Raw genomic sequence first — 20891 nt, forward strand, 5'->3', positions numbered from 1 at the left:
AACTATCTAGGTACAAGGCCGAGGTAATATTTGATTAAGGCAGGGGAGTGGAGAAACCAGGTTGGAGCACGGAGACAGGCTGACCAGCAAGTGAGACACAGACCAGAGAGGTTCACAGCAGAAGCCAGAGAGATAAAGTAGACAAGTCTGGGGATGTTGGCTGAAAGCATATTACATTATTTGGCCCTACACGTTTACAAAACCAAGTATTTCGTATATCTCTTGTAAACAGAAGTGTTGCTACCACCACTCCTAAGAGCATCAAACTACAGCCACTCGGATTTTGAGCTAGTTTTTCAGGTGAAAAGTGGAACAAAATGGTTTTGTTGCAGTGATTTAGCGATGGTACCATATTTACAGCAAGCAGGGCCAAGAGAGAATTATGCAGTTAATTACACGCTTGTGACAATAAAACCTTTATGTCTTGCACATATGCTACAGAGAACCTGTTTTAGAAACACTTCAGACGCTAAAAATAAAGACGTTGGATTCGTTTAATATAGCTTCCAAAGCCATGTGCATTAGACACCATGAGAGCAAGCAAACGAGGCTTAGAGAGAGAAACCAGCACGTTAAAAGCAGCTAAAAATGAGTCACACGGCCTGCCTAGATATAAAAATGTCTCCAGAATTCAGTCTGGCATTGTGGGACCTTCTATGGGTAGAAGTGTACATGTGTAAACATAGATACAAAGTGAGTGTGTCCTATAAATGGCTGCTTACACATGGCAGGAACAGATATGCCTTCATGCAACTCCCTCTGCATGAAAAATTGAGTGTTTATAGCAGCTACTCTGTCTTAATTAACTTATATACATCAATATATATACACTTAATGAGTAACACTCAATAACTATGTATTTTTCTGCTGCCAGAATGATTTATCTTTTCTGCTGTTAACTAATTACTTTTTTGATTCAAAAGTAATGACTGAAAATACGTGCTTTCTTGTATATAATCAGTAATTGCAGTCTCTGCTTATGGATATATTTGTTTGGTCCCTATATCTCAGAGTAGTCCAGCCCTACCCTACTGCATTCCATGCTTATTTCCATGTGCCTCCTGCAGTAGATACAGCTACAGTTTAGATGTTAAAGTATTCCCCCTCCAAAGTTATTTTACATGTGTGTATAAACATGTCTATAAACACACACACACACACACATTTTCTATCTGTGTGGGAGAGTTAACCTAATTTATAAAGCACACAGAAGAGTAAAAGTGGAAATCTACAAGTCCTTCTGGTTTTTATTATAAGCTCTTAAAACTAATTAAAGAAAAAGCTGACCTTATTTTTATTCTTTTCCTTAAATTAGTGCATACACAGTGGTGAAAGTACATCCCTGCTTGAAGATGTGGAGAGCATCTTAAGAAGGTATAAAACATGACTTGCTCTTCTGACATCACTGACATTTTTATATACACCTGTCTCTAGAGGAACCCCGTTTCCTCTCCTTCTCCCTGCTGATTAGGAAATGTTTTTGCCTCTGCTGCCATGCAAAAGGGAGTTGAGGGTCCTCGTTCCTTTTCATTTGTTCTCTTCATGTGGAGCATTCCAGCCATGGAAAGAATATACAACATAAAGCTTAGTCCAGAAATGCCACAGCCTCTAAAAATTGAAACACTGTGGCTTAGGAAGTTTAGTCAGTGATGAAATGGTTTAGCCAAGTACATGGTATGAGAAATAATGTCCCGGGCAGAGTGCCTCACTGGAAGCAGGGCGGGTTAGTAATGCCAGGTTACGTGGAGATGGGGTTAGCAGATGTCTTGGTTGAAACTTTTCAAGACAAACTGGTTAGTAAGCAGACAAGCCCAGTTTCCCTGGGGCAGACAACACCCGTGCTGCTCTTGGGGGAAAAAACAGTGTCATGCACTCCTATTTCTGGATGTGCTGTTGTGTATGAGACACTTGTTAAGGAAGCATGAGCAAGAGTGGTTATTTGAACTGCAGGGGTAAGAACTCAAAGGGAGTTTTATTTGGAAGAGTTTATAAAGAAGCAGGGAAAGAAGAGGCTGATGTTGTTGATCAAGGAATAGTAGAGCTCTCAGTTTTTCCCCCAGTGGTTATTGGGTGGAGGACCCAAGGAGCATCTGATGAGTCTGCCTGCAAATCTGTAGCTGCAAGCAAGCCAGAAGTCAGGACAGACATCAGAATCTTGTTAACCTGGTTTCTACTGGTTTGAAATGCCAGGCAGGTTTGGAAGGCTGCTAGGCCATCCTTGTCAGCTGCTAAATTAAAACCTCGTACAAACGGATGCTATTCTTATGGCCTGTTGGACTGATTGTGCAAGTGCTCAGGAAAAAATACTTGATGAGCAACTCTGGAAACTGTTCAGCATCAGAAATACAAACTTCTCCAGAATGTCTCTTTCTGGCCCCAAGAGGATAGACCCTGGCAAGAAGGCAGGTGCTGGCAGGACTGCTGCTCCCAGTGCAGAGCGGTTTCTTCTGTCCTAGGACTGGGGTACCAGTTCTGGGCTTTGGCAGTCACATCCAGTTTGCCAGCTACAGCAGCAGGCAGCGATGTGTTGCCAAAAAACAGGCACCCCTGCAGCGCTGTCTGCATCTGCATCTGCACTGTCATTTTGTCCAACAAGTGACACAGTCTCCTCAACCACAGTTGCGTAGCTCACTTCAGAGAGTGGAAGTGCTGGACAAGATTGGCAGGGCTTCTCCTTTGAGACCTTTCCCCTGACAGCAGTTCTTTCCCTCCCCAGTTTTAAGCATGGAAGGAGCAACGTGGGGATGAGTGTGGGGAAACCCCACGGCAGTGGCACTGAGTTAGCTCCTGTGAGGGCAGGGTTCATTGCTCAGCTCTGCTGCAATTCCCTGGGCAATCTGAACAAGTCAGGGATTTTCCTGGGTCTTACTCCCCTGTTTGCTAGAGGAGGAGAACTGCACCATACTATATAAATTCTACTATGTTTCTCCTACGGCCTTTCCTTGGGAGCTACTTGAGCAGGAACTCAGCAAGGAGCTCAAGCAAGAGTATGGCACAGACAGAATCTTGGTTCAAAAGAGCTCTGGATAATAGTTGAATTAAAAAGAAAGGAAAACCTCTTTGGATATTATCTATTTTTTTGTTCTATTCGTTTGCATTTTCCTACATTCCTAACCCAAGAGCAGGTATTTTGTCTGGAGTTGTCATTCCCTGTTGCTCTCCCAAAGTTTCCTTTGAGCTGGGGGGGTCGTTGTCTCAGGAAGTGCCCCCTTTTGGACAGCAAGGTCCAGGTTTTGCAGATTAAGCCAGATCTGTTTTTTCATGATTATCTGATTCAGAGCTGATTTTGGCTAGGAAAGAGATGGCAGGAAGGAGCCAAGGTTTCTAGATTGTTTTAGATTTCACTGAATCTTGTCAGTTTTTCTTATTTTATACCTAAGTGTAACATGGGGGTGCTTCCATGGGCTGTTACTTGGGAACATGAAACATTGCCTCCAGACACTATTGTGGTAAAGATGGTGATATTACTGCTGACAGAAATACACAGAACAAGCTCCTGCCAAAAGCAGATTTATAGTAAAAACCCCAGGCATTGCCAACACACACAGGGACAGATAATGGTAATTATATAGTTAAAGCATTTTACATTGTCTTGCAAATGTTCTCCCAAAATTAGGCAGTGTGAGACAATGCATTCTTTGTCTCCAGGCATTTCTTTTCTGTCAATTACTGTGGTGTTTCACACACACTCTTATATTTACAGCTGGTCTTAAAGTGGATTGGATTTGTCAGTCCTTATCTGAGCCTGGGTAAGATCAGTCCTGAACAAAATTTCCATCCATCTCCTGAGATGAATGTGGTCCAGTTGGACCTTTTTATATGTTCAGGAAAACATTTTTTAAAATACCTATTTTTTTCAGTGCCATTTCCTACTTTTGATTAGGTCTGGAGCTGGCAGATGTGCTGTAATGCTGAATCTGTCAATAGGTTAATACCTCCAGAGCTAGCTCTTTCTTATGAGATTTGATTTCTTGTTTACTTGGCGCGTTTAAAAATATCTATCATTGCTGGGATGGCATTCACAGCCACAGTGGATACAGGGCAATTGGTCTCCTGAGAGAGAAAGGACAGCTCAGCTAAAGGGAAAGATCAGCCTGCCCTTAGGAGGAAAACAGGCTGTTTTTCATATTTCCTGCCTTTATTTTCTTTCTTTCTGTGTTTTGTTTTCTTAAAAGCAAGATCACACGCAAACATTTGCCAGGAAAAAATCACAGCTTGTCCTGCCCCTGGAAAAAGACGCACGGTTTGATTGATTGCTCTGGGGATGTTTGCTCTTTAGTTGGTCACCTTAATGCCCATTTAGTGCAGTCTGAGCCTCCTTTCTGCCTGGGTTTCCTCCCTGCTGGATGTGCAGCCTGTCGGGCTGTGCCAGCAGTGCCTCCATTCCACCAGCATTTCAGCTGCACTCCATCCAGGTTGCACGGGGTCCCTTCAGGGTGACTTTGCTGGCAGAGCAAAGCCGCTTCTTTCTCAGGCACTGCACTTGTGCCTTTCCGAGGCTTTTTTCCTCAGACCACTCCTCTTCTAGCATCCCCCCAGAATAGGATTTTACTCACCTGGCAGTCTGGGGCTGAACCAGGCTCTCATTTGCCATTAGGATTAGGTGTGTCCAACAAATCAGGACTAAACTCCCCCAGGTTGTTAGAAATTTGCAGTTCGGCTCTGAATCCCGATGCAGGTGTGTCCTATTGAAGATCTCTGTCCTTCAGTCCTTGTACCTTCTGACAGTTCCACTTGAAAGGGAAGTTTCCCTCTGACTTTGTTTGCTCAGTTTCCAGAGCCACAGCAAACAATTTAAAGGAACAGCTTTCCCTTTAGCCAGGTAAGTCAGTACAAACACGTTCTGAAGGTCCTTTGCACCGCTTGTGCCAAAGGTTTACTGACACGGCTTTGTAAAACTTCCTGTATAGAACTAGGTGAAACTTCTCTTCAAATCTGCCAACTCAAGTACGTGGAAACAGCAAAAGCCATTTGCTCACACTTTTCAGCCCCACTGGCCGAGTTACTGCTCTTGCTTTACATTATTTCCAGCCATTTGAGATGACAAACCCTACATGCTTGTGATTATTTTTAGCCTGTCAGTTTTTACATTTCATGTGTGTTCCCACACCTGGGCTCTGGGACACCTGGAACGTAGCAGACCCAGCTGGTTTTATTACAAGGCCTTTTGTAACTGTTCATCCAAATGCATTATAATTTTCTCCCCCGAAATACTTTGATTTCCAATTCAGGTTGTGCTTACATTTGCTGTGCTTGCAAGTGGGCTTGCTTAAATGAATGTCTCTCTTCTGCAAGCAGCTTAGAGCCCAGTGCTTCGAAGGAAGACCAAAAAACCCCACTTCCTGCAGACATCTATGCAGTGCTATACTTAGGAGACAGCTTTTTCTTCATCCTGGAACTCCTTCAACTCACCTGCTATTTGTAAGCCTGCAGATGGAATGGCATAAAGCATCGTATCTCCTGCTGAAGCTAATGCTAGCCTTTCCTATGATTTTCTTTCTTTCTTAAAGTTCACCAGACTTGCCAACTGCCCTGTTGTTTCAACTGGTTGTAACATTACCCTGTTTCTTGTGATAGCAACTGTATTTTGCCCACACCCTATCTACTCTGTGGACACCCAAATATTCATTCAGTAAAGCTCTGGTTAATCTGGGGTTGGTTGTCATAGCTTTCTGACCACCAATGCCACTGTCCCTTTATCTCAGCTGAGGGCCTGGCCTTGGCATACAGGGCTGTCAGCAATTACTCTTGTAATGATTACTCAAAGTCACCGTCAGACTGTGTACTCCTGCTCTGCAAGCTAGTGGGACACGAGGGACGTGCTATCACAAGAGTCACTCCCAGGTGGACCTCATGCTTCAGACTTGTTTGTCAGTGTCCCCAGAGCTGGGAGGGGACATAAGGCAAGAGAATCCGGTTTTATTGCACTTTTCTGTCATTAAATTAACCAAGCTGTCACGGAGCAACTCCTCATCGCTTTGCTACTTTGAGAACTAGATAAATCCTGCTTCCACAATCCTCTTTTTGTATGTAAATCTCACCGTGTCTCTTTTTGCTTTCTAAAGATTGCCCTCCATTTTGTTACCAAAATAAAACGTATTCCTTTTTCTGGTCCCAGTGAGAAGAGTGAATGGCAGAAAGGTATGCCACATATTATAGGCACTGGACATTGTCTTTCCCAGGGGACAGAAGGTTCCCCATGAGGAACACAAAGCTCACTGTGGAAGGTCAGAAAGCAGCCAGGTAGGGTCATGGCAGTGCTCCTTGGGTAGAGGAAGTAAATGTTTGTGATTTTGCTCAAGTCTTTCCACAAGGAAGGGAAATACTAACAGTCTGTGATTTGCTGGGAAAGTGACCGCTTGCATAGATTCAGTATTATTACTTGGGCTTTTTCTCAGTTTTGTTTTTGCTAACAGAGCAGTCAGCCCCCAGGTCCACAGGACTCGTGTTCTGCACAAATGGTGCCATATTGCCTAACACCTGGAGGGCAGCCCATAGTGTTGTAACTGAAAATTTGCAAAACAGTGTAATTCTCTCTCCTACAGCCTGACTCCACACAGGGCATCTCGATTTTAATGTTAGCTGGCTGATGACAGCCGCCACGCTCTGTAGCTAAGCCATCACACAGAGCTACCTGAACCTGCCCGCCTTCCTTACAGTTTAACAAACAGTGGATTCAGGTTTAAACATTTTGCAAAGGAAATATAGCCGACAGTTTTTAATGGACCGTGTGTCGCTCTTGTTAACTGCAACATCTCTTGTTTCCCTGCTTGTTTTCACATACACTCGCCAGCATTAGCTTCTGAATTCTTAGCCTTCGCTTGCAGCTATTGCTACATCTTTCCTAAGACGTGGCACCCAAAATTGAACGTGGTCCTCCAAATGCAAATGCTCCATTGTTCAGTATTCTTTCATTACATTATCTTCTGCATTATTTTTATATCCTCTTATTAATGCACCCACACACCCCATTTGCATTTTTTAACCTTTTTAAAAACGTTTTCATTACAACAATCAGATATAAAGGCGATGAAGTAAGTGTGGAATAACAGAAATGACAAGCTTGATTCTCCCCAGACTTATCTTAAACTTCACCGTGCCACTGATTCTGATTTATAGCAGAAGGAAGCAAGGGGGATTGAGCCCAGCACATCTACACTGAGAAACCCACTTTGTGTGGATGCCTGGGGAGGAAGGGTGAGGGCAGTGGGGACTGGGAGGTGGCCAGAGGCACAGCCACCTTACAACCCAGGTGCTGCTGCTATAGAGCACAGAGCATTGCCACCATAGCATGTGCTGCCAGCCACATTTGGGATGGGCCTCTCTAAGGAGAAACGGACAACCAGTTTTAAGATAGAGCCAAGCAAAGTGATGCGTATGAAACAAACTTGCTTTTATGGGCTGTCTGACTGCAGAAGCAGCATGTGACTCACAACACCACTTGAGCAACGCAGCCGTTAGCCAGGGAGCAGGAAAAAAGGGGAAATACACAAAGCAATTGTTCTGGTCTTGCTTTCTGGCACTGTCTTAGCAGCCTTCCCAGTGTCTTTCCTTCTTTCTTAATGGTGCCTGTTTTGCTTGTCTGGATTTTTTCCAGGTTAGAAGTTATTATTTCATGGATATCAATGCCTTTGTCTCTTGAGGAGTTTTCCCTTGTGCTGACTATTGTTTGATTCCAGATACAACAAAATACAAATGCCCTGGGGCTCCTTTTGCGTCTCTCAGTTCAGGCAATACTTTGCTTGCCCAGCTAAGGTGAGGTTCATAAATATGGGGTGTGGTTTTATGACGTAGCTAATTTGCTCTAATGGCCAGCTGCCAGACAGAGAGGTAGTCTGCTCCTTGTGTCAACAGCTCCGTGCTCCTGCTCCCTCCCCTGCTGCTTGTCTGACTTCTGCTGACGCAGTTCTGGACAGTGACCCAGCAGAAAACTGTTCACTTTTTTTTTTCTTCCTTTTTTTTTCCCCCTAGATTAGTTTTCTGCCAAACTGACATCCTCTGATGGCTTGCCAAAGCAAGATGAGCATCAGCACTGGCACAAGAAAGGAGGCATGGTTGCTCAAGAGAGAGGGAAGATGGTAACACGAAAGAATTTAATTAAGTTGGTTGGTTGTAAATCCACACCCTTGCAACTCTGTGTTTGGCTTGCACAGATCAAAATCACAATTGCTGTCAAGTGAGTAGGCCTTGCTTTGTCCTTTTACATTACTAGCAAGATCTGTTTACAGGATTATTGTTGTTATTGTTTTTTTCCCCCCAGTAAATTGAGACACAAGAAGCATTAATGGCAGCAATGGAAACAGTAGAGAAGAGAGTAAAGCAAGAGAAACAACAAGGAAAAGGAAAGGCAAGGCCATCTCTAACAACAGCAGCAGCAGCAGTTCCACGTTGCACCAGCAGCTCAAGGTACATCATGAAAGCATTTGCTTGGCTGTTCCCAGTAGTAGAAGCTGCAGGTGCTGCCTTTAAGCTAGGCAGGCCACACCTGGGAGAATCAATGGCCTTATTCTCTTCTCCCTCAGCTTCCCACCACATGCTAGGACCCCAGGTTCACACTCCCTCCTACTCAACCCTGCTCATTGCTTCATTGACTGCAGCTGCTGGGGTGAAGATGGGCATTGGTAGCACCTCCACATAAGCTGCTGGGGAGTGCACCTGCATACACCAGCATGTTGTTCCAGTACTACGGCCTGGAGATTCCTGTGTTGACCCATTTCTTCATCTCAAAACAGTGTACTGATGGATGGGAGGTGGGTAAAGCCAACCAGAGGAATGCATTAGGTTGACACAGCAATTTCACCCGCTGTTATATCCATTTTCTGACTTCTTTCAGCAAACTTTCACGGTGCTCAGGAGCTCTATGAGAGGACGCACTGCAAGTCTGCATGTAGAGATTGAAGGAATTTTACCCTCCTCAGCATGAGGGGACGAGAAGACCAGGATATGACAGCGTGCTGAATGGTGTAACTATCAGCAACAACGCAGTCCTGTCAATCCATGCAGGTAGAAACACGTTAATTACTATGAACGCTTAAAAATCTTTCCCTAGCATTTGTCCTGCTCGCATGGAACCTCCCCTTCTATGCAAAGCAGGTTTGCTATTTAAATGTCAGCTTGTGTATACATGCTGGCTGCTGGCTCTTCCCGGGGGATCCGAGACAGCTGACATCGCTGCCAACATAAATAATCTTGCAGGTTGGAGACAAGTTGGTGAGAGTGTGGTGATCCTCCCTTTTCTTGTATTCAATAGGAGTGTTTTTCTTTTCTCTTTTTTTTCCTTTTTTTTCCCTTTACCTTTGACGTGACTTCCAGGAGGCACAAAGTGAAGAGAGGTATTTCCTTTTCTTTTTCCTTTTGTTTATCTCCTTTTTATTCTCTGCATAACGGCGGGTGTTGCTGGGAGCTAAAAAGGTGAATACATCATTTTGGAGGTTCAGGAAGGAGTGTGTGTAGTCCTCCACCAAACAAACAAACATATGCTAAGAAAAAATAAAGCTGCTTCATGTAATTTCTCTGTACTGCTGAGAAAACCTATGTTATAAAGCACAGGAGCTGTTGCCAGGCTGAGCTACGTTTTGAAAGCAGAACTTGATGGATTGTTTAGGAAAGCATCTACCGAGGAGGCTAAAAATCCCCTTCTAAGTATGGCACGAAGCTCATGCTACAAGGAAAGCTTTCTGTATGTAGCATAGTTAAAAAGTTTGATCCAGTTGACAGCTGGATTAAAGTAACTCCTCAAAGTGCCTTGAATTCTGAACGTTGGAAAGAGCCTTTTGTTTAAGATCTGTTGTTTGCCTGGTCTCGCTGATAACGTTTCCTTCTGACTTGACATTGAGGCTGACGTGTTGGTGCTGCCTGGCTTGTAAAGAGTGGCTGAGTCCTAGATTTAGTGTAGGACCTGGTCTAAGGAGAAGGCTGGAACTAGAGCTCTCTGCTGCTGAGTTTCAGTGGAAATAGGTACAGTCATTCCATTTAATTAGGAGGGAAGGCTTGCACATCAAAATGCACTGTGTAATATTTTGGAAGCAGGCTGGGTCTACTATTTCTTGGCCCTGTACAACAGGAACATGGCTTCTCTTGATCCCCATCTGTGCAGTATCCCAATTGAAGTGTTTTCTTTTTTGTTTAAATGAAACAAAAAAAGTATTTTAGGATAGTGTTTGGCTGCTTCTATATGGAAAACGCTGAAAGTCCAGGTCTGATACTGAATGGAGAAGGGCAGGACTTGGCTTCTTGTGCTTGTGTTGAAAAGCAGAATTTTCGTTGAGTTTTGAGCTTCACTCTTTCAGGTTCTTTTGTTTGTGTTCCTCGTGCCTTTCCCCAGTCTCTCCCAATAGGTTTGTGTGTGTTTGCTTGGGCCCTGTCTGGATTCCTGCAGGAGCAAACATACTGCCGTTTCTTCTTGGATCTGAACATGCTAAGGACAGGTTTTCAACAGAAGCTGAAGCCAGTGGAAATGTTATCCTGCTTAGTCACTTTTCTTGGAGAGGGTTAAAGAAAATAAACACACGAGGGCCAATTCTCCCCTATATTTAAAACAAAACAATAACAAACTACCACCAAGGAACCGCATGAGCTGCCTTGGAGGAATCCTTCCACTGAGTGGAAGGACAAATACTCCCGAGGACGACCAGCAGCTATTCCTTTCTGCTGCTCAGGCTTGTTCTGGGCCTCACATCCATCACAGATTCACTTTGTTGCCCACTGCTATTTATTTTGACTCTTCTGGCACACTGGAACAAGTCTCCTCTTTGGAAATCATTGCAGCTGTATAACTTGCAAGTTCTGAGTAATGGTTTTCTCCAGCTTAACTCCCCCTTTTCCTCACCATGCACTTCTTTCTCTGTCTGCCCACATCTACCTGGAGATGGAGTACTCAGGGCAGCAGCTTCCCTGGTGCTTTGGAGAGGAACTGCAGATTGTTGTCAGTGCCCTGAACAGAGCTTTTCTCAAGGATGCATCCCCTGGCAATTTAATGGTCTGGCCTGTCTGATGTGAGCTGCTGCAGTGCTGGAGTCTGAGCTTCTGAATGCACCTTGTGACTGTCCTGATCAGGATCTGATGTTCTGTTGATGATCTTCTCTCTTATTTCTGAGAAGTGTAGCTGGCGCTTTTACCTTTGACATTGGGTAGAGGTCAAGAGAAAGATCAAGCATTTTTCAGCTGGCTGGATGGTAGCTAAAGCAGCACAAGTTTTTGCTCTTTTTGTATGTATATCAATAGCCCTAAGCTGTTTTAAGATTCCGCATCATCTCTTTAATTCTGTGTAACTCAGGCTGTTGTGACTTTACCTCTGCTTGATGATCCGCCAATGGAGAAGACAGAAGGAACTTAATACTGATTTTTAAGCGTATTAACAAAAAAGATAGAAGAGTTTATCTACAGATGGATGTGTTGTATGTGTATATATGCATACAGACTTAATGTACTCCCTACATACAGGATGTGTGTACACAAATGTGTGTAGATGTGTACACACACACACCTGTTTAATCTCTGGGTAGATGGAAAAGTCATGTAATTCTAGTATTTTCTTCAACTGCAATTGCAAGTGCTGTGTCCAGGGCTTGTTTCTATGGCAGCCATTCACAGTCTTTTAACATCCCACCTTCCCTCGCTCCCCATTTGGCAATCAGAGGAAAAGATGACTGTTGCAACACCCTCACCCAGCATCTCTCAGCGCAGGGGCGAAGGGCACGGTGCAGAGCTGCCTGCAGATGGCAGGACGGCGCAGGAGGGACTTGGCTCCCTTAGGCTTCTCTGCCCCTGTGCTGCAGCACAGCCTCTGTGGCACTGGTTTCCCAGCTCTGCATCAAGAACGTATGGGTGTAGCCTACATCTCTGCCACTGTTTATTTTTCATCCCTTTTTTTTGTTTTCCCCCCCTCCCTCTTGCCCTGCCCTGCAAAAAGATTACAATATCAGCATAGCACCATGAGCTATGGAACCTGTGCTGCACCAGATAGGCTGACTAACATCTCTTGAAATAATCTCCCTTTAAATAGCCTGGAGGTGCTCTGATGAACTTCTGTTTCAGGAACCACGAGAACACAGCCATGGCTGCAATCAGTGTGAGTAGCCAGAGCCGTGCCGCTATGCGGTGAGCAACACCGTTATTTATCCTAGGAAGGTCTTCCTTTTTTTCTTCCATGTTGTATGGAGAGCTGAGATCAGATCCCTGGTAATGTTTCTGTATAGTAGCTGCTCTGATGTACTGTAAGTGGCAATGAGGAGGGAGTAGTATTCCATTGAGACAGTTCTCTCCCGTGTGGCTCTGCGTCTGAGCAGCCATGGGGCTGTGGCTGGCTCCGGTCTGTACAGCTGGCTTTAGCTGAAACAGTGCAGATCCTGAGTTATCAAGACAGCCTTCAGAAACGTGAGGATGTGATGCACACCCAATAACTACTACAGCACTTTCCTATTTATCTAAATCTCAGGGAATCTTCAGTGCTCAAGGCAGCATTGCAAGTCTTGTCTCAGCTGAGGTAGGAGGCATTTCAATTTCTTACTCATAGTGTATTGTCATCTTATCCCTGCCATCCTACCCACTCAATGCGTCAGAGATCTAAGGCCTGATTTTCCTTTTTTTTTCTTTTTTTTTTTTTTTTAATTTTGTTTTCATTTTATTCCCCATCTCTCTGATATCTATGCTGAGCACATGGTTTTCATGCCTTCAGTTTCTGGTCTATCATATGAGAGACTTCTTTTTGTTTAAAGAAGAACTTAAACACGGTTCCCTTCAGCCAATGGGTTTTTGCCAGGATAAATCAGTTCCCAAGAGAGGTTTGGTGCAACAGGACAGAAAGCTGAGTGGATCCAAGGAGAGGAAGAGAGCAGTGAGGCCCTGGCACTGCTGCCCAGGGAAGTGTGGGTGTCCATCCCTGGAGATGCTCAGGGCCAGGCTGGATGGGTTCTGGGCACCAGCCTGTGCTGGTGGGGGCAGCCAGCCCACAGCAGGAGTTGGGACTGGGTGGGCTGTAAGGTCCCTTCCAAGCTAAGCCATTCTGTGATTGTCTTGCTCCCTAACATCTCTTACTTGCTGTATGGATGACAAGAGTCTCAGCGGACCAGAAGTCCTCCTGATGCCTTACCCATTAGTAGCTCCATACTGCTGATCTCCTCGTTTCCAAAGCATATGTTGTTTCAGCAAAGCATATAATGTTTCAGGCATACAGTGGCCCGTCCCAATTAGAAACCTGCAGTACCCAGTCCATAAATCCTCTTGTTCTGCCTTGGCCTTTGCCCGGCACTCTCAGCTTAGATGCAGCTGGCTGGCATCTTTCAGACTGTTTGTGATGTTTTGGGAGAGGATGTTTTCCTTCTTTTTCCATGCTTGGTGTTTACTATCCTGAAATAGAGGCATAGCTAGGGCCAGAGATTGCTTCAGTGACTTGTTTTTATGGGGCCAAAGTTCATGTTTGGCAAAGCATTAGTTCTGTTCTGGGTTTTGGAAACACCACCAACAAAGGCAATCATGCTTTTCAGAGGGGAAAATGCTAAAATGTCTGATCATTGTCAGTCTTTTGAATTACAAAGCAAACCCACAAAGATCTCAGCTTGTGAATTTCATTAAGAAGAAACAAACCACAGGCGGCTTTTTCATTTACTGTGTTTAGAGAACTTATTTTATTCCAGTAAGATTAACCAGGCTGTTTCTGGTCGAAGTCTGGTCTGTGTTGCTGACTGCTGTGCAACATGTGGCTCCTCTTCAGAAGAGCATGAAACTGAAAGCAGCAGGAATGATGTTTCAGTGCCTGTCAGAACACACTGAGCAGGAAGAGCAAAGAGCAAGGAGGGCAAGAAGTGGTGGGATCTGTTTCTGTTGTACTTTGCTGGGCTGAGCATGGGTTAAAATGCAGTGCATTTCTGTCTCGTTCCCTTAGCACGATGGCTTCGTTTCCTGTCCTCAAGCAAGAGGTGTTGTTCCGGAATGGCACGTGGAGCTATCGAATTCCAGCCCTGCTTTACCTGCCACGTTTCAGCATCATCCTGGCATTTGCTGAGGAACGAGAGGATGTGGTGGATGAGCATGCCAAGCTCATAGTGATGCGCAGAGGCACGTACAACCCAGGCAGACACCATGTTCAGGTACCAGTTGGTAAGGAAATAGAGGAGACTGTCCGACTACACTGCTACCCTGCTCCCAAAGGGCTTGAATGTATCTGCCCTCTCCACTGTAGTTAAACAGATCTCTCCTGCTCAATTATAGCCTATGAGTAATGCATTTACTTTTATAGCTGCTGGGATTCAACCTCGTGATTGCCCAATAGTTGGGGAAATTAAGTGGGGCAGCTGTAGTAGAAGCAGAGAAGCAGAAGCAGAGAGAGACATAGGGCACAAGTCCTACTGCAGTTGCAGAGGTGTGGAAAGGAAGCAGAAATGAGGAGTGTCACAGAGATAGGGAGCAGTAAATTAGCAATCACTGGCTTTTTTTTCTTTTAATCTTCCTAGAACTAATTTCTGGTTTAAAAAGCAATTGAGAACAGCTAGTCTCCCCACGCAAAACAGTGTCATTTGGTTTGTCTGTGCCAGCGAATGGGCTACTTTATTAATCTCCCAGTTGTTATTATTGTTAACAGTTATCTTGCTGGGTGACTGGGGGTGCTGGATACTCTATTTATAATCATTTCTTGCATTTGCAAATGCATTAAAGGCTTTTTTTTTTGGGGGGGGGGGGGGGGAGGAGAGGAAGTTTCTTTTTCTAACTCAATCCTTTGTCACAGAATAGTAATCCTTTAACAGGGACCTTTAAGAGCTGGAGTCTGCCTAGCAGAAGCAGCCTCTAACTGCACCTGCAGCGTTGTTTCATTTAGGTAACACTCAAAATGAGGGAGTAGGAGTCTGAATGTAATGGATTTATCAGTGTGCTGTATGCTTGAAGAGGGCTCCTTTATCTAGCTGACTTCCTGAGAAGCACTAACAGAGCAAAGTGTCTACGAGCATGTTTTAACCCTGGCACGTCTGTGTCATATCTGTATTGATGAGAATTTCTTACAATTCAACTACTGTTGCTGTTTTTTTTGCTGTATTTTTTGTTGTTTTTTTTTTTTTTTTTAAGTGTCATCAGACATCTACTGCATTGAGATGCAGTTATCAGCTCCTCAATGAGTAGTCATTTAAAAAGGACATAGCTCACCTGTTTGGTAAAGCGTGCGAGTCCTGCATCATCCAAGTCATCTTAATTTCTTTTAATTTACATCTGGTGATGCCTGTTTCATGCTCTATCTCCAGATTTGCTTCTCCTCAGTTGTTCTCAAGCTCTTCTGTAACTTTATCTGAGCATCCTCACGCTGTAACCTGGATGTATTTGTTTCACTCTTGTCTCTTTTCACTCTGCCTTGGCAGTGGAGCGGCATGGAGACCATTGTCAGTGCACAGCTGGAAGGTCACCGATCCATGAATCCCTGTCCTGTTTATGATGAGGTCTCGGGGAATCTGATCCTGTTCTTCATAGCTGTCCCAGGAAAGATCTCTGAGCACTACCAGCTCAGGACAAAGACCAACCTGGTACGTCTCTGCTATGTCACTAGCGTGGACCAAGGACACACATGGAGCCCTGTTCAGGATATCACCGAGAGCACCATCAGCACAGAGTACAAGAACTGGGCCACTTTTGCAGTGGGACCAGGTCATGGATTACAGCTGTCCAATGAGGCCCGGAGCCTTGTGATTCCTGCCTATGCCTTTCGTATCCTTGACCCTAAGCATCACCCTGTCTCTTATACCTTCTGCTTCATCAGCTCTGACCATGGGATGACGTGGGAGATGGGGAACTTTGTGGGAAAAGAGAGTGCAGGGGAATGCCAGGTAGCTGAGGTACATCGCTGTGGCATGAATGTGCTCTACTGCAATGCTAGGACCAACAAGGGAGTGAGAATCCAGGCTGTCAGCCACAACAACGGGGTGGATTTTGAGGAGGGCCAGCGGGTTGAAAAGCTTGTGGAGCCTCCCTCTGGATGTCATGGAAGCATCGTTGCCTTCCCTCCCCCCTCTGATGTCTGGTGCCAAGATAGCTGGTTGCTGTACACTCATCCTGCGGACCCAAAGGGCCGAAGAGATTTGGGAATTTACCTCAACAAAAGCCCTCTAAATCCAGCACACTGGACAAAGCCAAGCATCCTCTTCAAGGGCTTGTGTGCTTACTCAGATCTGCAGTACATGGGGATTGGGCCAGATGGCTCGCCCTTGTTCTCTTGCCTCTTTGAATATGGGATCCATAAACAATGTGAAGAGATAATCTTTGTAATGTTCACTTTGAAGCAAGCCTTCCCTTCTGAGTTCTGAGTCTCAAGCTTTTTCATTGGGATTCTTCTGAAAACCACCTTTGCTGATGCTCTTTTCACTATCAGCTCTCATCCTTCAGCAAAAGAATTTTTGTATTCTTCCTGCGCTGCCGGCTGGGCATTGTCTTGTAGCATGCTTACATCACAAAGTCTATTAAACATACTAAAACTAAACATGTTTGGTCTTGTTTTCTATTGCCTGTTCCTCTTCTCGTCCTTCCCCCTTGGCTGCCATCTTAAAAATCAAATGCTGAAGGCAAGCATGACCTTCATACGGGCGGTCTCACCTTAAGGCTTCTGGTAGGCTCGGATAGAGGTGCACGTGCTGATAGCTCAGGGACTGCATGGGGATGGAGGGCAGCTATTTTAGCTGAGCTGTATTTACAAGTGGTGGCAAAGTGCTGCAGAGGACACTGGGCATGCTGCCCTGTGTATGCTGTTATCTTCAGAAAGCTGCTCTGACTCTTGCTGGGTGCACTCCTTTCAGTTGCAGTGCTTGCTGACGGCTCCATCCAGCCTTCTATTGGCAGGGCTGGCTGCCTTCTGCTTTCAGGGAGGCTGTGGAATGCCATCGTCTTGAAATGTTCCCAGCCTGCTTCTGTACTGGATTTGGGGTTTGCTTGCTGAGTTCCCAGGCCCCTCAGGGACTTCTTCATAACTTTGCCTTCTCCTTACTTCCCGTGCTGTATGTTCTTGCTTATTTGCCCTTTTGCTTGTGCTGCAGTTGGTAACTACAGCTTCTCACGTGTACCAAAACCACAGCCTTGTGTGTTTCAGTGGTTCCCTTTGCACAGACAGTGAGAGTGGGGCCTATGCAGCACCCCCATCCCCACACGCAGATGGCAGAAATGGCACTAACAGACCTGCAGGATCAGGACGGGTCTGCAGAGGGAGCTCCCAATTTATAGTCAGGAGGGGAAGTACTTGCTGGTCTTTCTAATGCAAGTGCTATGCTTTGATCCATGCGGTAACTGCTGTTATCTCTGACAAACCAATGTCTTGCAAGCATGACTGTTATTATAGAGACTGTTATTATAGAGTATTACCAGCAATGGGACAGTGTGTGAAACAAATAACATTGCCTTGCTTCCAGAAAACGGCAGAGATGTAAATGTCAGAGGAGCATGGGAGTGCTTGAGCTGGAAGGCTTTCAAGAGTAGACAGATCTTCAGCAGTTTTTAGAAGGGAACAGCCCAAATTTTTAAGAGGGAGACTATTCTGAGGCTATACTGAGGTTTGGAAGGCGGCAACACACTGTGAGCAGACAAGTGACCAGAGGTGAATAGCGCCGAAGGGCAGTGTGTGGAGCCAGGGCAGCTTTGCTCGTGCCTCTGGAAAAATTATTTCCAAACCAGCCTGAGCTTGTTTGCTGATTGCTGTGTTTTGTGTGTGTGCATGTGTGGAACAGCCCCAAGGAAAACATTTGTTTGCTCTACTGTTGCAGAAAAATACCTCCCTTTCACAGTGTTCTCATGTGCTTTGGGGAGCTCTAGCAGGTCTTGCAGAGTCCTTTGCACTGTCACTGCTTAGCTATGTGAGCCTCTGCTTTTCAGCATCCCCCTTTGCTGTTCATTACTTATAGTTTTCAGAGACAGAAAAAGAAGGTCTCCTGGTTCTTCTCATTCATCTGGGTTTGTTTCAGTGTACCTGGAAGCTGCAAGTATCGAAGGAGTAAAGAGATCTTGTGGCCTTGCCAAACATACCTACAATTTCTTGAGCCCTTCCCAAGCAGCAGGTTGGTAATGTGTCAGTTTGCAGAAGCAGCAAAGCACACAGTGGTTCAATGAACCAATACTTAATGACTTTTTTTCATCTGGTTTTTAGATGTAGGCTGGCCACTTTAGCAGCCAGGAGCCTGTTGGTGCCTAGTGATGGAATCCTGTAGTTAGACTTCAGCAAAGCTAACAGCTCTCCTATTAATTCAGCTTCCCGTGTCAGGCATACTAAGAAATCCTTTTGTTTCATGATGTGAAAATACCTTTCCTGGGCATTTTTCATGTGGTCAAGCACAGCAGTGCCATTATTGAAGAACTACACAGCCTGGATACAGGTAGGATTTTGGGGTGACCACTGTAAAACTTGAGTGCTGCTACAGACAATATTTATGCACTGGCTCTGGGCAGGCTGGGGAGTTTGCATCCAGCTGATAGAACGCTGCCCAGCCATCTGTGGCAAACACTGGTCAGATAAAGTATTGATTGCAGCATCTGAAAGAAAGCTTGGAAAAATGTGCCAACATGACAAAAAATAATGCTTGCTCCATCTGTAGACTGTGAGCAGTGTAATTTTTGATCAGCCATCATAATGTGTGTCAGTGCTTTGGCTGTGGTCTCATTCTCTAATGTGAGTTTAAGTGAAATACTGCTGCTGCAGTTAGCATATAGCTGCTGTTGAGTCTGGGTTGAATTTGCCTGACAGCTGTATCCATTATTCCTTTGTTTTACAAGGGAAGCTCTTTATCCCAACTGTGGGATGACAGTACAGCTATTTGAAGTGCACTGTGAGATGGAAGTTAGATGCCATTTCCTCTTCAGGCAGTGCTGCACTTGACCACTAGGGATCACAGAGCTCTTTGTGTTGGGGGATTAGGATGCACTTTTTGAGCAGCTGTCCTGTGCTTTCTTTAGAAATACACAACCTGCACACCTTACAGCCATAAGCATTGTGTGCATTTGGATCCCATCCCCTTGTTGATGTCTCCAGTAAGTGAGTTGAGCGTGGTTGAGCAGGGATGTACACGTTTTAAAGAAATAGCTGCAGTGTCCTAAAAGCTGAAGTCAGTGAGGGATGGATGGGAACCCAGTTGATTAGTCCTTCAGCTGGTTGACCAGGACTTATGTTTCTCTGTTACCTTGTGTTAACTTACAGTAGATCAGAAGCTCTACAAGGGTAGAGTCCTTCCAGCAGTACTCATTCTGTACATCAGCTCTGCCCACCGTGTGCCATCATATGGATCCATTGCATGGAGAGCACTATAAAGCCAAGCAGCTGTTTGACATTCAGAGCCATTCTGCTTCCTGCTGTGACAGTGCTCCAAAGAAGCTGCTGTGAGCACCAGGCATCCCAAAGAGGTGGCATGGGTGAGGATAATGGCACACTGTGGCCAGGCAGGACCATCAGAGGAGCTACACAACCTCTTTGCAATACACACATACTCTTCTCAGTAGGAAGAATAGGGTTTGCACCCACACTGCAGCTTGACAGCTATTGTCCATTCAGAGCTACTTCAATGCTAATTAGCTACTTCAGAGCTAATTCAATGTCAGACTTTATTTAGGCGCTGTGGGAGTCTGTCTTGTAAACCCTGTGTAGGACTGAGTGAAGCTGCAGGGCAGGTCCTGCTGAGCTAATTTTGGTCTGCAGACAGTGCTTGCTCAGCGTGGACAGGAAGCCCTGCATATTGCAGTTCTGCCCATTTAGCAGGGTTGCGCAGTTCTGAATTTCCAGTGCACTCAGTTTAATCCTAGCAGCTGAGATCAAGCTGGATGCTGTAGAGTCAATGTCTGGAAAACTGAAAGTGCCAGGAAGGCAGATGGGGATGTACTGCTTCCATCTCCTGCTCAGTGCCCACAGATACTGGTTTTGCTTTCTTCTGCCTGCTGTGTGAGAGGGCAGCCCTCCTGTATGCTGTGTGTGGTCCACAGCACTTCTGGCTCTGGGAGCTGAAGGCTGTGCAGAGCTGTGTGTGCTTTGCATGGGGACTCTCCTGACACACAGTCCCATTTGGCTGCTGCTGTGGATTACGGCTCAAATGTGGGTGAGCAGAAGCACTGCCTTCAAAGGCAGAGTAGCTGGAGGAGAGGCAGCCAAAGTTGCCATGTAAGCAGTGCTCCTGCAGCCACGCTGTTGCCTGTTGCAAGCATACCTTGTTGCTTTCCCTTGGAGGTGCAGCGCTGTGCACGCAGCACAGAGCCTAGGCAAGAGACAGATGTACAGACAAAGAAAAGGGAAGTGAAAGTCCCAGTTCTCCTCTCTGACGCAGGTTGCCAAAAATTACTTTGTTCTGTCCCACCTTTGGCGATTTAGAGTTGGAAGGACTCTTTAAACCTACCTCACAGTGGCTGACAGGGAACTTTGGTCAATAACTCTCCAAACAAATCTTGCTTTGCTTTTGTGCACAAAGATAATTTGGAGATAATTTGTTGTTGTTACCATTATTATTACTATTTGGATCTTTCAAGTCCCTTGCTGAACCCCTAGCTAGATGTGAGGAGCAGACAATGCTGGAATGAGGCAGTCGTTGCTAAGGATTCTAATGCACAGGTTGTTTGCAAGCCAGTCTGGGATTTATTTGTTCCCCATGGAGACCTGTCATGGGTAGGACTGACAGACAGGAAAAAAATGGAAACACAGAGGGTCTGGCAAGAGACCATAAATAGGAGGGTGAACCACCAACACCCGTGGGACTGAATTAGTGAGGGAGCAGGAGGGACCCCCATGTGGGGTTTTGGTGCAGAATACAGAGACATGAAAGGAAAGGCAGGGAATGTGGGCACACCAGTCGCTTCTGTTGCAGCATGGAGAGAGAGCAGGAGCTGCAGGAACATGTCATGCTCACTCTCTGAGCTGTTTGAGTTGAGGAAGTTCTCCGTGGCCGAGTTTCCTTTCC

At 45.4% G+C, this 20891-nt stretch overlaps 2 protein-coding genes across 13 annotated transcripts in view; one reads left to right on the plus strand and one right to left on the minus strand.

The window, feature by feature from the left end:
- The window catches only part of NGEF (neuronal guanine nucleotide exchange factor), a 44772-nt gene extending 40050 nt beyond the window's left edge, over positions 1-4722 (minus strand). Inside the window, exon 1 of the mRNA XM_048955553.1 lies at positions 4557-4722. The gene's annotated coding sequence lies outside the window, so the exon portion shown is untranslated. The remainder of the gene's footprint in view (positions 1-4556) is intronic.
- The window catches only part of NEU2 (neuraminidase 2), a 30731-nt gene extending 14231 nt beyond the window's left edge, over positions 1-16500 (plus strand). For 2 of the 12 annotated variants that reach the window (XM_048955559.1, XM_048955561.1), the window contains 6 exons: positions 7972-8176; positions 8261-8406; positions 8523-8750; positions 8834-9003; positions 13883-14087; positions 15345-16497. In XM_048955559.1, the coding sequence (XP_048811516.1) occupies positions 13887-14087; positions 15345-16283 (1140 nt within the window). In that variant the 5' untranslated portion in view covers positions 7972-8176; positions 8261-8406; positions 8523-8750; positions 8834-9003; positions 13883-13886 and the 3' untranslated portion in view covers positions 16284-16497. The other 10 variants (XM_048955563.1, XM_048955564.1, XM_048955560.1 and 7 more) reach the window with 10 other exon arrangements.
- Positions 16501-20891: the final 4391 nt, after the last annotated feature.

Source organism: Lagopus muta, chromosome 9 (genome assembly GCF_023343835.1).
Source record: "Lagopus muta isolate bLagMut1 chromosome 9, bLagMut1 primary, whole genome shotgun sequence".
In the NCBI taxonomy this organism is placed as follows: Eukaryota; Metazoa; Chordata; class Aves; order Galliformes; family Phasianidae; genus Lagopus; species Lagopus muta.